Raw genomic sequence first — 11888 nt, forward strand, 5'->3', positions numbered from 1 at the left:
CCAAAGAAGACAAGTGGATCCGGGCTCGACCTGCAGCTCCGGTATCCCACCAGCTACTGGGTCTCCTGCTGCCACCCTCCACCAGAACACTGCACTCCTGGACAAGGAGTCAGAAGCCTGATGAGGTGCATCCCTGCTGGTCCTGGAGTCGAGGGAGAAGTTCTGCAGGAGCAGATAAGTATTGCCTGCATCCCTGCCTTACCCCCCTCCTCCACCCCTCCTCCACGTCCCTGGGGGCCTGCGGTCCCCGCTTGGGCATCTGCCATGTCCAGCGCGGCCGCTAAATTGGTCTTAGTCACCAAGGCAACCATGTCCTTTAATCCTGTGGCGCTAACGACTCCATCTCTCTCAGTGGTCCCCACAGTGGGTGACTGACTACGAAGAGGCAGCGTGAGCGGCAGCATCCCACCTCGGATGTCTCTGTCTCTCCACCCCCCTCACCTCGCCGGTGGCGCTTGCGGACTGCTCTTCCCCCTCCCTAGGGAGAGTACTCCGAAGGAGAATTATCCGGCTCGGACGAGCCACGTCCTTTTTGGACTATAGGGCATTTTCAAATCCTGTGACGCCAACCACCTCTCTAAGTGGTTTTCCACAGAAGACGCCCGAATACTAACAGGGAGCGTGAGCAGCAGCATCCCTCCTCGGATGGCTCTGGCTCTCCCCCCCCCCCCCCCCCCCCTCGTCTAGAGGCGCGTTCGGGCGACTCTCCCCTCCCTTAGGGAGCGCAAGTCTGAAGGAGAATTTCCGGCTCTGATTAGGTCATGGAGCGGGACCCCTCGCCTAAGCTCTCCACCAGGGTGGCTGACTTAGTGGTGACTGTCCGAGACACCTTTATTCTCCAAGGGGATTCTCCTCCTTCCACTGGTCAGGAGTTCCCCCTTTTTCCGTCCAGGCAGTCGGAGACTACCATGTTCCCGTTCCATGAGGGATTTTTCCGCGGTCATGTCCAGGGCCTGGGGTGGTCTTAATAAGGTTCTCGACCACCCAGCGCATGAATATACTTTCCTTTCCCTGCTGACGGCGAGGAGAGGTGTCTCCTCCCCCTAAGGTGGATCCTCCGGTGGCCGGATTAGCCAATTATGTGGCCCTTCCTGTCTTAGTCAGTTCCTCTTTCCAGGATGCTGTAGACAGACGCATAGACTCTCTTCCAGGTCCTTTTTTCGCTGGCAGCGCGTCCCTGTGACCTACCTTTCACTCAGCAGGGGTAGCCAGTGCTCTCTCGGTGTGGTTACAACACCACCACCAGGAACTGGCGGTACGAGATGCGGCTACTAACACACTGGAGTTGGTTCTCCAGATGTCTCAGGCTTCTAACATTCTTTGCGAAGCTTCTAGGGACATTGTTTCCCTCTTTGCCCGCAGGTTGGCCATCTCTGTCACTCAGCGCGAAGAGATCTGATTGAAGGTGTGGGACGCTGACGCCTCCACCAAGCGTTCCCTTGCTAATCTCCCCTTTGGGGTTTCCAGGCCTTGTGGGGATCAGCTGGACGAGTTCGTCTCTGCATGCCTTTTGCCGTTTCTCATCTGGTAGGCCGTCGCCTGCTTCCTCCGCCGGGGGTCTCAGGTCGCCCGCAAAGAGGCCTTCCTTTGCACCAGCCTTCCCGGCACTAGAGGGCCCAGTCAGCCCGCCCTGCTGCTCCTAGGCCTATCACATGTCCCGATTGCGGAATCCCACCATCGATTCCTGCGCTTCGCCATTATGGGTCGACACTGTCAGTTTGTCGCCCTTCCTTCGGGTTGGCGACCACCCCGCGGGTCCTTGCCACGGTCCTGGACCGCTCATGGCGCTTCTTCGTACCAGGGGCATTCCTTTGCTGCCCTGTCGGGACGATATCCGGATAGAGGCCCCCCTCTCTACCGCAGACCACGGACAGCGTCCGGATCACTGTTCAGACCCTGGAACGGTTCGGCTGCCTGGTAACTTTCCCAAACTCCTGCCTCTTCCCGTCCCAGAGGCTCTCCTTCCGGAGGGTGATTTTGGACACCTCGGCTGCCAAAGTATTCTACCAGCCTTCAAGTCCTCCCAGGTCCAGGGGGCAGTGTCGCATCTGCTGCGCTCCCCGTGCCTCTCCATTCGGGAATACTTGCAGGTCCTGGGTCTTATGGTAGCCTCTTTCGAGGCCTTTCCATATGCCCAGTTTCACACTCGCCTGGCGCAACAGGAGATCCTTTACCTTTCAGCGGGTTCGGGCAGTTCTCCCTTGGTGGCTGTTCCCAAAGAACCTGAGGTCGGGGAGTTCCTTTCTCGCATTCTCCTGGACGATCGCCGCCACCGATGCCAGCATCCTGGGTTGGGGGGGCGTTTTCCAGTCTCGCACGGTTCAAGGAATTTGGCCGGCGGCAGAGTCTCGCCTTCCAATCAACTTTCTGGAATTGAGGGCGATTTTTTCCGCTCTCTCTCTCCTATTGGACCTCTCTCCTTGCGGGCCTCCCAGTGCGGGTTCAAACGGGCAATGCCGCGGCCGTGGCCTATATCGACCATCAGGACGGGACCCGCAGCCGGATGGTGATGCAGGAGGTGAAGTGAATTCTGACGTGGGCGGAGACTCACGTTCCGGTGTTGTCAGCAGTTTGCATTCCAGGAATGGACAACTGGACAGCGGACTTTCTAAGCCACAACACGGTGGATCCAAGCGAGTGGTCTCTGCATCCAGAAGGGTTCGAAGAAATCTGCCACAGATGGGACCGTCCGGATGTGGACTTAATGGCGTCCGGGTTCAACAACAAGATCCCAGTGGTCCTGGCTCGCGCCCGTGATCCGGAGGCGTACGGATGGATGCGCAGGTGTCTCCGTGGCAGGACTTCAGCCTCCTCTGTTTTCCTCTCCTGCCAAAGGGTCTACGCCAGTTCGAGGCGGAAGGGACTCCGACCGTTCTCATCACCCCAGAGTGGCCTCGCCGCGCGTGGTTTTTCGGACGTGGCTCGGTTGCTGGCGGACGCCCCATGGCCTCTTCCCGACGGACAGGACTTACTGTCTCAGGGCCCGTTCTTCCGCCGGAATTTGCGGTCTCTTCGTTTACCGGCGTGACTGTTGAAACCGCCATCCTGATAAAGATGGGGTTCTCGGATTCAGTGGTTAGGACCATGATCAGTCCGGGGAAGTCTTCTTTCTCCCGGATTTACTATCGTACCTGGATGGCCTTCCTATCCTTTTTTGAGGGTTCGGGGTTCCCCCCCCTTCGGTTTTCCATCTTGATGGTACTGTCTTTTCTTCAGTCTGGGCTTGTGCAGGGACTGTCGCTTAGTTCCCTGTAAGGTCAGGTTTCGGCGCGGGCCGTCAGAGGTCCCTTGCTCTTAAGGGTCCGGTGGTGACCTTTCTTCGGGGGTGGCGCATTCGGTTCCCCGTATGTTCCCCCTTTGTCTCCTTGGGATCTCAATTTGGTTCTGCGCGCTCTGCAGTCGGCTCCCTTCGAGCCTTTGAGGAGGGTCTCTCTGACTGTTCTCATCTGGACTTCCTTGTGACCATAGCTTCTGATACAGCTACATAGCGTAGTGATTAAAGTTCTGGGCTATTATGCAGTGGCTGTGAGTTCACGTCCCATCACGAGCTTTTAGGTCAGACTGGTGTCGAAGCTGGCCGCTCTTTCCTGTCAGGAGCCTTAATGGTTTTCCTCCAGGATTAAGTTGTGCTCCGTCCAGTCCCCTTCTTTTTGCCCAGGGTGGTCTCTCCCTTCCGCCTTGATGAGGATCTTGTCCTGCCTTCCTTTTGTCCTTCTCCGGCTAACCCCAAGGAACGCACTCTGCATTCCCTGGATGTTGTACGGGTCCTGAAGGTGTGTCTCGCGGCTACTGCTTCCGTCCGCCGTTCTTGGCGCTCTGGATCTGCTTGGCTATTTCCGCGGCTTGTCACGCTTGTGGTGGAGTTCCCCCGGCTAGAATTGCCGCTCACTCCATTGGGGCGGAGGGGCTTCCTGGGCAAGACGCAGTCGTGCCTCTGCGTCTCAGCTGTGTACGGCGGCCACCTGGTCGTCCTTGCATACCTTTGCAAATTTTTGTCAGTTGCATTCACTGGCTTCGGCTGATGCGGCTTTGGCCGCAGGGTTTTGCAGGCTGTGGTTCCTGTTTGACCGTTGGGGCGTTCCTCCTGGCGGTGCTGATATTTTTTCCCACCCCATGGACTGCTTTTGGACGTCCCATGGTCTGTGTCCCCCAATGGAAAAAAGCACGAGAAAAGGAGATTTTTGTGAAACTCACCTGTAAAATCTTTTTCTCGTCTTTTCCATTGGGGGACACAGCTCCCACCCATTATTCCTGTTGCAGGAGGGGTCTTTAGTTCAGTTTTTCTGTTTCTGGTTGGACCTTATGGCTTGGTCCGATGGTTTCCATGATTTTTTTCTTGCTCCTTCTCCTACTGCTTGTGCAACGCCTGAGTTCCTCCTGGTGGAGTCTGGGGGTATAGCCCGAGGAGGAGGAGCTCTTTCATTTGCATAGTGTCCCTCCTACTAATACCTCTAAGCTATACCCATGGTCTGTGTCCCCCAATGGAAAAGACGAGAAAAAGATTTTACAGGTGAGTTTCACAAAAATCTCCTTTTTTTGTCACAAGTTAGTGGAATATGAGACTTTGTAAGAAATAAAAAAAAAAAAACATTTTCCGCTAACTTGTGACAAAAAATAAAAACTTCCATGAACTCACTATGCCCATCAGCGAATACCTTAGGGTGTCTACTTTCCGAAATGGGGTCATTTGTGGGGTGTTTCTACTAGTCTGGACATTGTAGAACCTCAGGAAACATGACAGGTGCTCAGAAAGTCAGAGCTGCTTCAAAATGCGGAAATTCACATTTTTGTACCATAGTTTGTAAACGCTATAACTTTTACCCAAACCAATAAATATACACTTATTGCATTTTTTTTTATTTTTATGAAAGACATGTAGAACAATAAATTTAGAGAAAAATGTATATAGAAATGTAACCGAAAGTGAAAAATTTCACTTTTTTGCAAAAATTTAGGTAAATTTCGATTAATATAAAAAAAAAGTAGAAATGTCAGCATCAATGAAATACCACCAAATGAAAGCTCTATTAGTTAGAAGAAAAGGAGATAAAATTCATTTGGGTGGTACGTTGTATGACCAAGCAATAAACAGTGAAAGTAGTGTAGTGCAGAATTGTAAAAAGTGGTCTGGTCATTAAGGGGGTTTAAGCTAGGGGGGCTGAGGTGGTTAAGAATTTTTTTTGGGCCATATTCACACAATACTGTGGTAAAATAAATACTGTAGCCTGGGTGCTTTGTAAAAAAAAATGCAGCATTTTTTTTTTTTATTTTTTTTTTCATGTTTTCAATAGAAACTTTTTTTTTAAATAGAAATGTACATAACAATCTGAGCATATAGATGTTATAGGACCCTCATTGTGACTCATTATGTTAGAGTAGCTTCCTCTCTGCTTGACATGGCCCCTTCATGCATTACAAGGCCTTCCATTCACTTGAACATCTTGCATTTGTTTTTAGAATTCTGGGGTTTAAAAGTGCAACATTTTTACATTGTGTAAATGTCGCCTTGAAGGACATTGGTTTAGTTCTACAGCTTCTGTGCATACCTATGTGTCTCCATGATAACAGACTACAAATGTTATGTAGTCTGATCCTGCCATTACATTCTTCTAACAGTCCCCCAGTATTTGCTGATATACATGCAGTAGGGTAACAGTAGCCAAGGGAAACATTGGGAGAATGACTACAGCAACACAGCGCACTGTGGTTTGTTCAACTCCTTCCTTCCCTGTACTGTCATTGAACATTGTGGCTAAAAAGATAAATGTCGTGAGATACCATACTATTATGCCTTTTTTTTTGTAAAAGATATAGCAACTCTAATAAAACCACATTTACTCATGTAATAATGAGCAATTTATTCAATATGGTGAACAATATATAAAGACAACTCTGGGTCACTTATCTCTCCAGGATCGCCGTCTTCTAACCTTAGATGGTTGGGACCAGTGATGGCCAGTTCGCTTTGTTCGCCTGCGAACATATGCGGGCTGCCATCTTTTTTCACAAGTCTGGCGAGGCACAGGTAAGCCCTTGCCTGTGCCGCGAGCTGGTCTGAAAACAAATGCGGTCACCAGGAGCAGGCAGTTCCGAGAACTGCCCGATGAAGGCCCCTAGTGGCTGTTCTCAGAACTGCCTGCTCCCGCTGACCGCACTTGTTTTCAGACCGGCTCGCGCACAGGCACGGGTAAGGGCTTACCTGTGCCTCGCCGGACTTGTGAAAAAAGATGGCAGCCCGCATATGTTCGCGGGGGAACAATGCGAACTGGCCATCACTGGTTGGGACACCTCAAGAAGCCACTCCAACACTGCAGATTTGGGTGAAAACTGTCCACAACCAGCTTTATTGTCACTTTTACAGCAGTCCAAACAAATCCTAAACACAAATCCTTGGCCGTCTGGCCACTGACTACATAGTATTTCTCTCTCTCTATCAGGATCTGGGTCTGCCACCCAGCTCCCCAAAACCCTACACAGCGTCAGAGGGTCCTGGCTCCCACAGGCCTTGGTGCAGCCTGTTTCTTCCCCAGACCGGGATCCCTGGTTGAGGAGCTCAGACCACATTTACCTCAGCTGGCTGCTAATTATTTAAGTTACCAGCCTAGCTGCTGCAGACAGTGGAAAAAACACTATTTTCCCAGCCATTCCTGTTCTCACCCAGGCTCCTCTGGGTGAGATAAACCATTTCAATGGACCTCTGGCAGCTCCACTGCCACAATATATATGGCAGCACAGCAGGCTAAATATAAATATGGATCCTGCAACAAATCCAGGACAATATAAGAAGAAAAATAGCAGCACTCACAACATGGGTGAATGAAGTATTTTTCTTTAAACTAATTTTCTCGCTCATATCATTGGGGGACACAGGACCGTGGGTATAGCTTGCTGCCACTAGGAGGCGACACTAGGCTGAAAACTGTTAGCTCCTCCCCTGCCAGCTATACACCCTCCAGTCTGGAGAGAGCATATCAGTTTTTAGCTTAGTGTTGTAGGAGGCAGACTTCCCTGCTTAGCAGGGTGGCTCTGTGGTTTATTTTCTTTTAATTTTATTCTTTTTTTTTCTCAGGTCTTGGGGATACAGAGTTGCAATGCTGCTCTGTATCCCCAGGAGGCTGGCCGGTGTCTGTTGTCCCACCGCCTTGCCTCCCCCAAGAAGACAAGTGGACCAGGGCAGCCTAGCTCCTCTGCTTCCCACCAGCAAGAGGGCCACCTGCTCCAAGCCCTTTTACTGCCCGGTCCCCTGCCACTTCTGTGCCAGCGGCCGTAGAGGTGGCACTACTGTTCTGTCTTGGAAGGGCGAAGACCACAGATGAAGACATGTGAGTATGTACCACCAGTAGCTTCCCCCTTCCTTTCTCTCACAAGGCCCAGAGGGGGTAACATTCCTGGCCATGTCTCCCAGTCATGCGGAGGTTAACTGCGGCAGCCGCGACAGCGTCCCTCCCATCTTCTTCTCGGCTCTCCTCTGTGTTGGTGTGACACAGGACCTGGGTCACAGACATTCTGGTAGGAACATCGCTACCCCCTCCAGCCTAGAGTAACTGTGGCACTCATATCTAAACCAGCCAATATCTCCTCTCAGGCACCCTGCAGGGCCACCTACTATGCCTGCACTTCGTACAGAGTTAAATTCCCTCATGGACAGGCAACAACTATGTGTTCTGCATGTCATGCACCTGCACAGAGCCATCATCCCCCCCCCCCCCCGCCACCGGTGCAGTCTACAACCCAGGAGCAGGCTTCCCAGAGCAGGTCGCCATTCCTCCTCTGACGCATCAACATCCCCACCTCCTCCCGGTTCCCATTCACAGGCGTCCTCCCTTGGCGACGCGCTGTCGGAGGGGGAGATTGTGGATTCGGATGCGAAAATGGATCCGGAGCAATCTTCTCAGATTGCATCCATGGTGGATAGTCTAGTATCTGCTATCCGGGATACTTTTCAGGTACAGGAGGACCTTCCCTCCACCAGCCATCAGGGGGTGTCTTTTTTGCGTGTGAGGCAGGCCCCTAAATCTTTTCCCTTGCACAACGATTTTTCTGTGGTTGTAGCAAAAGCTTTGTATGTGCTTCCTGGTTCCAAAGCGGCTGGACCTGCTCTATCCTTTTTTCAGCCAATTGCGTGGCGAAATGGTCCTCTCGCCTAGCAAAGAACATGGCCATTCCGGCGGATGGCTCCTCTCTCCAAGACCCGGCGGACTGTCGCATTGAATTGCTGTTCAAGTCCGTTTTTACGGCCAGTGGATCTGCCCTGCGACCCATTTTCGCCTCTGCGTGGGTGGCCAAGGTGGTCTCTGAGTGGGCCCTCCGCTTACACCAAGACCTGGCAGCGGATCTCCCTATTGCGGAGCTCCAATCCTTGGCAGGCCAAATCTCTCAAGCAGGAAAGTACCTCTGCGAGGCGGCTTTGCATGCTGGTCGCCCGCTCTTCTGCTCTTGCAGTCTCTATTCGCCGGGATCTCTGGCTCAGAATTTGGGCGGCAGATTCCTCCTCTAAGCGCTCACTTTTGAGCCTCCCTTTTACCGGGTCTCAACTCTTTGGTTCCCGGCTCGACGAGATCATATCTGAAGCGACGGGTGGGAAAAGCACTCCTCTTCCACAACCCAAGGCGAAACGTACCTTTTGTCCCAGAGCTTCGACCTCCCGTTATGGGTCCTTTCGGAGGTTCTCTGGCACCCGTCCTGGCCAGACCGCCCACACAGGACCAGCGAAAAAAGCCATCCTTTAAGCCCCAGCCGCCCTGGTGTCCGCGGGCTCAGCCACCACGTTCCTCTTCAGGAAAAGTCTTCTGCATGAAGGTGCACCCCACCCCCTCGCGGGAGGGGGGGGTCGTCTCCTCCTCTTTCAGGACACTCGGACGCATATGGACACTCGAGGTCGTCACCTCGGGTTACAAAATAGAATTCAAGTCCATCCCTCCCAACAGTTTTTTTTCCTCTCACAATCCCCCAGGGATCCAGTTCGGGCTGCAGCATTCTTTCAGGCAGTTCAATCCCTTCTCACGCGGGGGGAGAGGAAAGAATTTACGGGTTTCTATTCAAACCTGACATTAGGGACAAGGCACCTCCTCCTGGGATCACGGCTCACTCTACCAGGGACGCCAGGGCTTCTTGGGCTCACCTACACCACGCTTCTACGTCCCAACTGTCTAAGGCAGCGACCTGGTCCTCCTTACATACCTTCACAAAATTTGACTGGGTGCATTCTCTGGCCTCGGCGGATGCTGCTCTCGGCTGCAGAGTCTTGCAGGCCGCAGTGTAGTGCCTTCTATGAGGGAGTTGTTTTCTTGGAGATGTTGTCTTCCCTCCCTGGGGACTGCTTTAGGACGTCCCACAGTCCTGTGTCCCCCAATAATATGAGCGAGAAAACAAGATTTTTGTGAGCTCACCTGTAAAATCTTTCTCACTTTATTCATTGGGGGACACAGCACCCACCCATGGTTCTTAGTACGGCATGTGGGGTCCATGGGTTGCCAGTTGGGACCTTGTTTTTGTTTGGTCTTATGGCAGTGTGCAGTTCTTGTTTGGTTTTCAGTTTAATTCTTCTTCTCCTACTGCTGGAGCACAAACTGATATGCTCTCTCCAGACTGGAGGGGTATAGCTTGGAGGGGAGGAGCAAAGAGTTTTCAGCCTAGTGTCTCCTCCTAGTGGCAGCAGCAAGCTATACCCACGGTCCTGTGTCCCCCAATGAATAAAACGAGAAAGAGATTTTCAAAGAGTTCACAAAAATCTTGTTTTTATAAATATATTGTGTGTGTGTATATATATTTATACACACACATGCCACTATTGTGTTTTTTCTTCTACCTAAGAAAAAAAAAGGGGAGGGGGGGGAATGTTAAAAAGTGGTATGTGCCACAGATTGGCACCACTGGCATACCCTCTAGCTGTGGAGTTTGATTTGTTATTTATTTTATATTAATATCTTCTCATGTCTCATTTTTTGTTTCTTTCTTTTGTACTACAGAATGAATGCAAAAATTGTGGTGGGATATTCTGTTCCACTTGTTCGTCAAATGAAATTCCTCTTCCATCCTCCATTAATCCGGAACGAGTGTGTAATCTCTGTTACAAGAGACTGATACAGCAATATTCAAACAGCCCATCTTAAAATCGAGGCTTCATGTAGATTTGCATCGCAACTGGAAATTACCCCAATCCTGCGCACACTAAAAGATGAGACAACATATCAGCTAAATTAATGTACCTGTCAAACTGGAGTATCGATGTAAATTTTCTTAGGAAGATGGGTATGAGAGCCCCCATCTTCAAACTCTTAAGGAGCTTCCATTGCTTATCAGGACAAGTTTGGCACTCTGCTTGAATGTTGTGGAACGCTGTTGTTCTTCTGACTTTATAACGGTGATGGGGATTTCTTTGACATAAAGTTGGGGGCTAGCGGAAGTCAGATTGAGGACTAAATTAGACTAGCTAATGTCAGATTCATCACTGTGAACCAATCTGAGAAAACATATGCTGCTGAAATGTTATATTAGAATATGTACAGTTGTATATTTTTGGTAAAAGTGAATTGTGTAATCTATGGGGTGGGGGCCACTTGAACATTACCATCTGGCAAAACACAAGGCTTTTCTCTGCTTCTTTGGATAGAATAACTCCATAAACTGCCCCTACACATGAATGGACTGCTGTTATAGGAAACTGTTATGCATAGAAATACTTCTTTGCTGGAGAACTTGCACAACTGTTACAATGAATAAAGTGAAGAGAACCTGGGGAAATATGTATGGGAAATTACTATTCACATTGAAGCATGTAGAAAGAAAAAAAAAAAAAAAAAAAAAAAAAAAAGATATTTGTGACTTTGAATGATAAGACAAATTAGCTTTTTTAATTACTGTTAGGCCCCTTTAACACAAGTGTGACATATTGGCTCCAGATGCGTTCAGTGAAACTCGCACCATTGCGAGCAAGTTCAGTCTGCAATTGCATTCATTTTTCAGCGCGGGTGCAATGCATTTTGATGCGTTTTTCACGTGCATGATAAAAAAACTGAAGGTTTACAAACAACATCTCCTAGCAACCAACAGTGAAAAACTTATTGCATCCGCACTTGCTTGCGAATGCAGTGTGTTTTTCACTGAAGCCCTATTCACTTCTATGGGGCCAGGGCTGCGTGAAAAACCCAGACTATAGAACATGCTGAGATTTTCATGCAACGCAGAACTGACGCATTGAAATGAATGGGTCAGGATTCAGTTTGGGTGCTATGTTTTCACCTCACACATTGCACCTGCACGGAAAACTCGCTCGTGTGGAAGGGGCGTTAAAACATTTATTACATGATCAGAATTGAGACTACTCCTATAATTTCAAGAGCTTGTTTAGACAGACGTAATAACGGACAGAGATACAACCCTCTTTATTTATTGTACTCCCAAACACAGAGGAAAAGCAGGCATATCAAGAGCATAAAATCCATGCAGATTTCTAATTTACAGGTCCAACTCACGTTTTGCTGAAAAAAGCAGTGTGGAACGGTATCTTTTACTGTTAAAGGCTATGTACAACTTCGGAGGCATTTTTTTCATGATTGCATGTTACTCATTTAATTTGGCTTTTATTAAAAATATTGAGCTGTTCTGTCACAAAGGGTTAACTGTTTTTCTAGCTGTATGACTGGTACTTTCACTTTGTGCCAGTCATCTAATAACCCTTATCTCTAAACTACTGGGAGGTCAGAAACACTTATTTAAGCGTATTCTTATCAGTAAGATAAGAACTGAGATATAATGAGTGTTTCTAATGTAACAGAGCAGAGATAAGGAGTCTGTCTGCTCCTGGTCTGATGGAAAAGCCAGAAAATCCAAAGGGTGCTACTACAGCATCTCAGCTCTGTACAGAAAAAAGGATTCCATATTTTTTA

The 11888-nt window shown here is 49.6% G+C and overlaps 1 protein-coding gene across 11 annotated transcripts in view; it reads left to right on the forward strand.

The window, feature by feature from the left end:
- RUFY3 (RUN and FYVE domain containing 3) overlaps window positions 1-10738 on the forward strand; it is a 130816-nt gene extending 120078 nt beyond the window's left edge. For 6 of the 11 annotated variants that reach the window (XM_044303377.1, XM_044303401.1, XM_044303447.1 and 3 more), the window contains 2 exons: window positions 7070-7326; window positions 9969-10105. In XM_044303377.1, the coding sequence (XP_044159312.1) occupies window positions 7070-7270 (201 nt within the window). In that variant the 3' untranslated portion in view covers window positions 7271-7326; window positions 9969-10105. Of the gene's footprint in view, window positions 1-7069; window positions 7327-9968 lie in introns of those variants that run through there. The other 5 variants (XM_044303392.1, XM_044303490.1, XM_044303385.1 and 2 more) reach the window with 4 other exon arrangements.
- Window positions 10739-11888: the final 1150 nt, after the last annotated feature.

Source organism: Bufo gargarizans, chromosome 1, assembly GCF_014858855.1.
Source record: "Bufo gargarizans isolate SCDJY-AF-19 chromosome 1, ASM1485885v1, whole genome shotgun sequence".
Classification (NCBI taxonomy): Eukaryota; Metazoa; Chordata; class Amphibia; order Anura; family Bufonidae; genus Bufo; species Bufo gargarizans.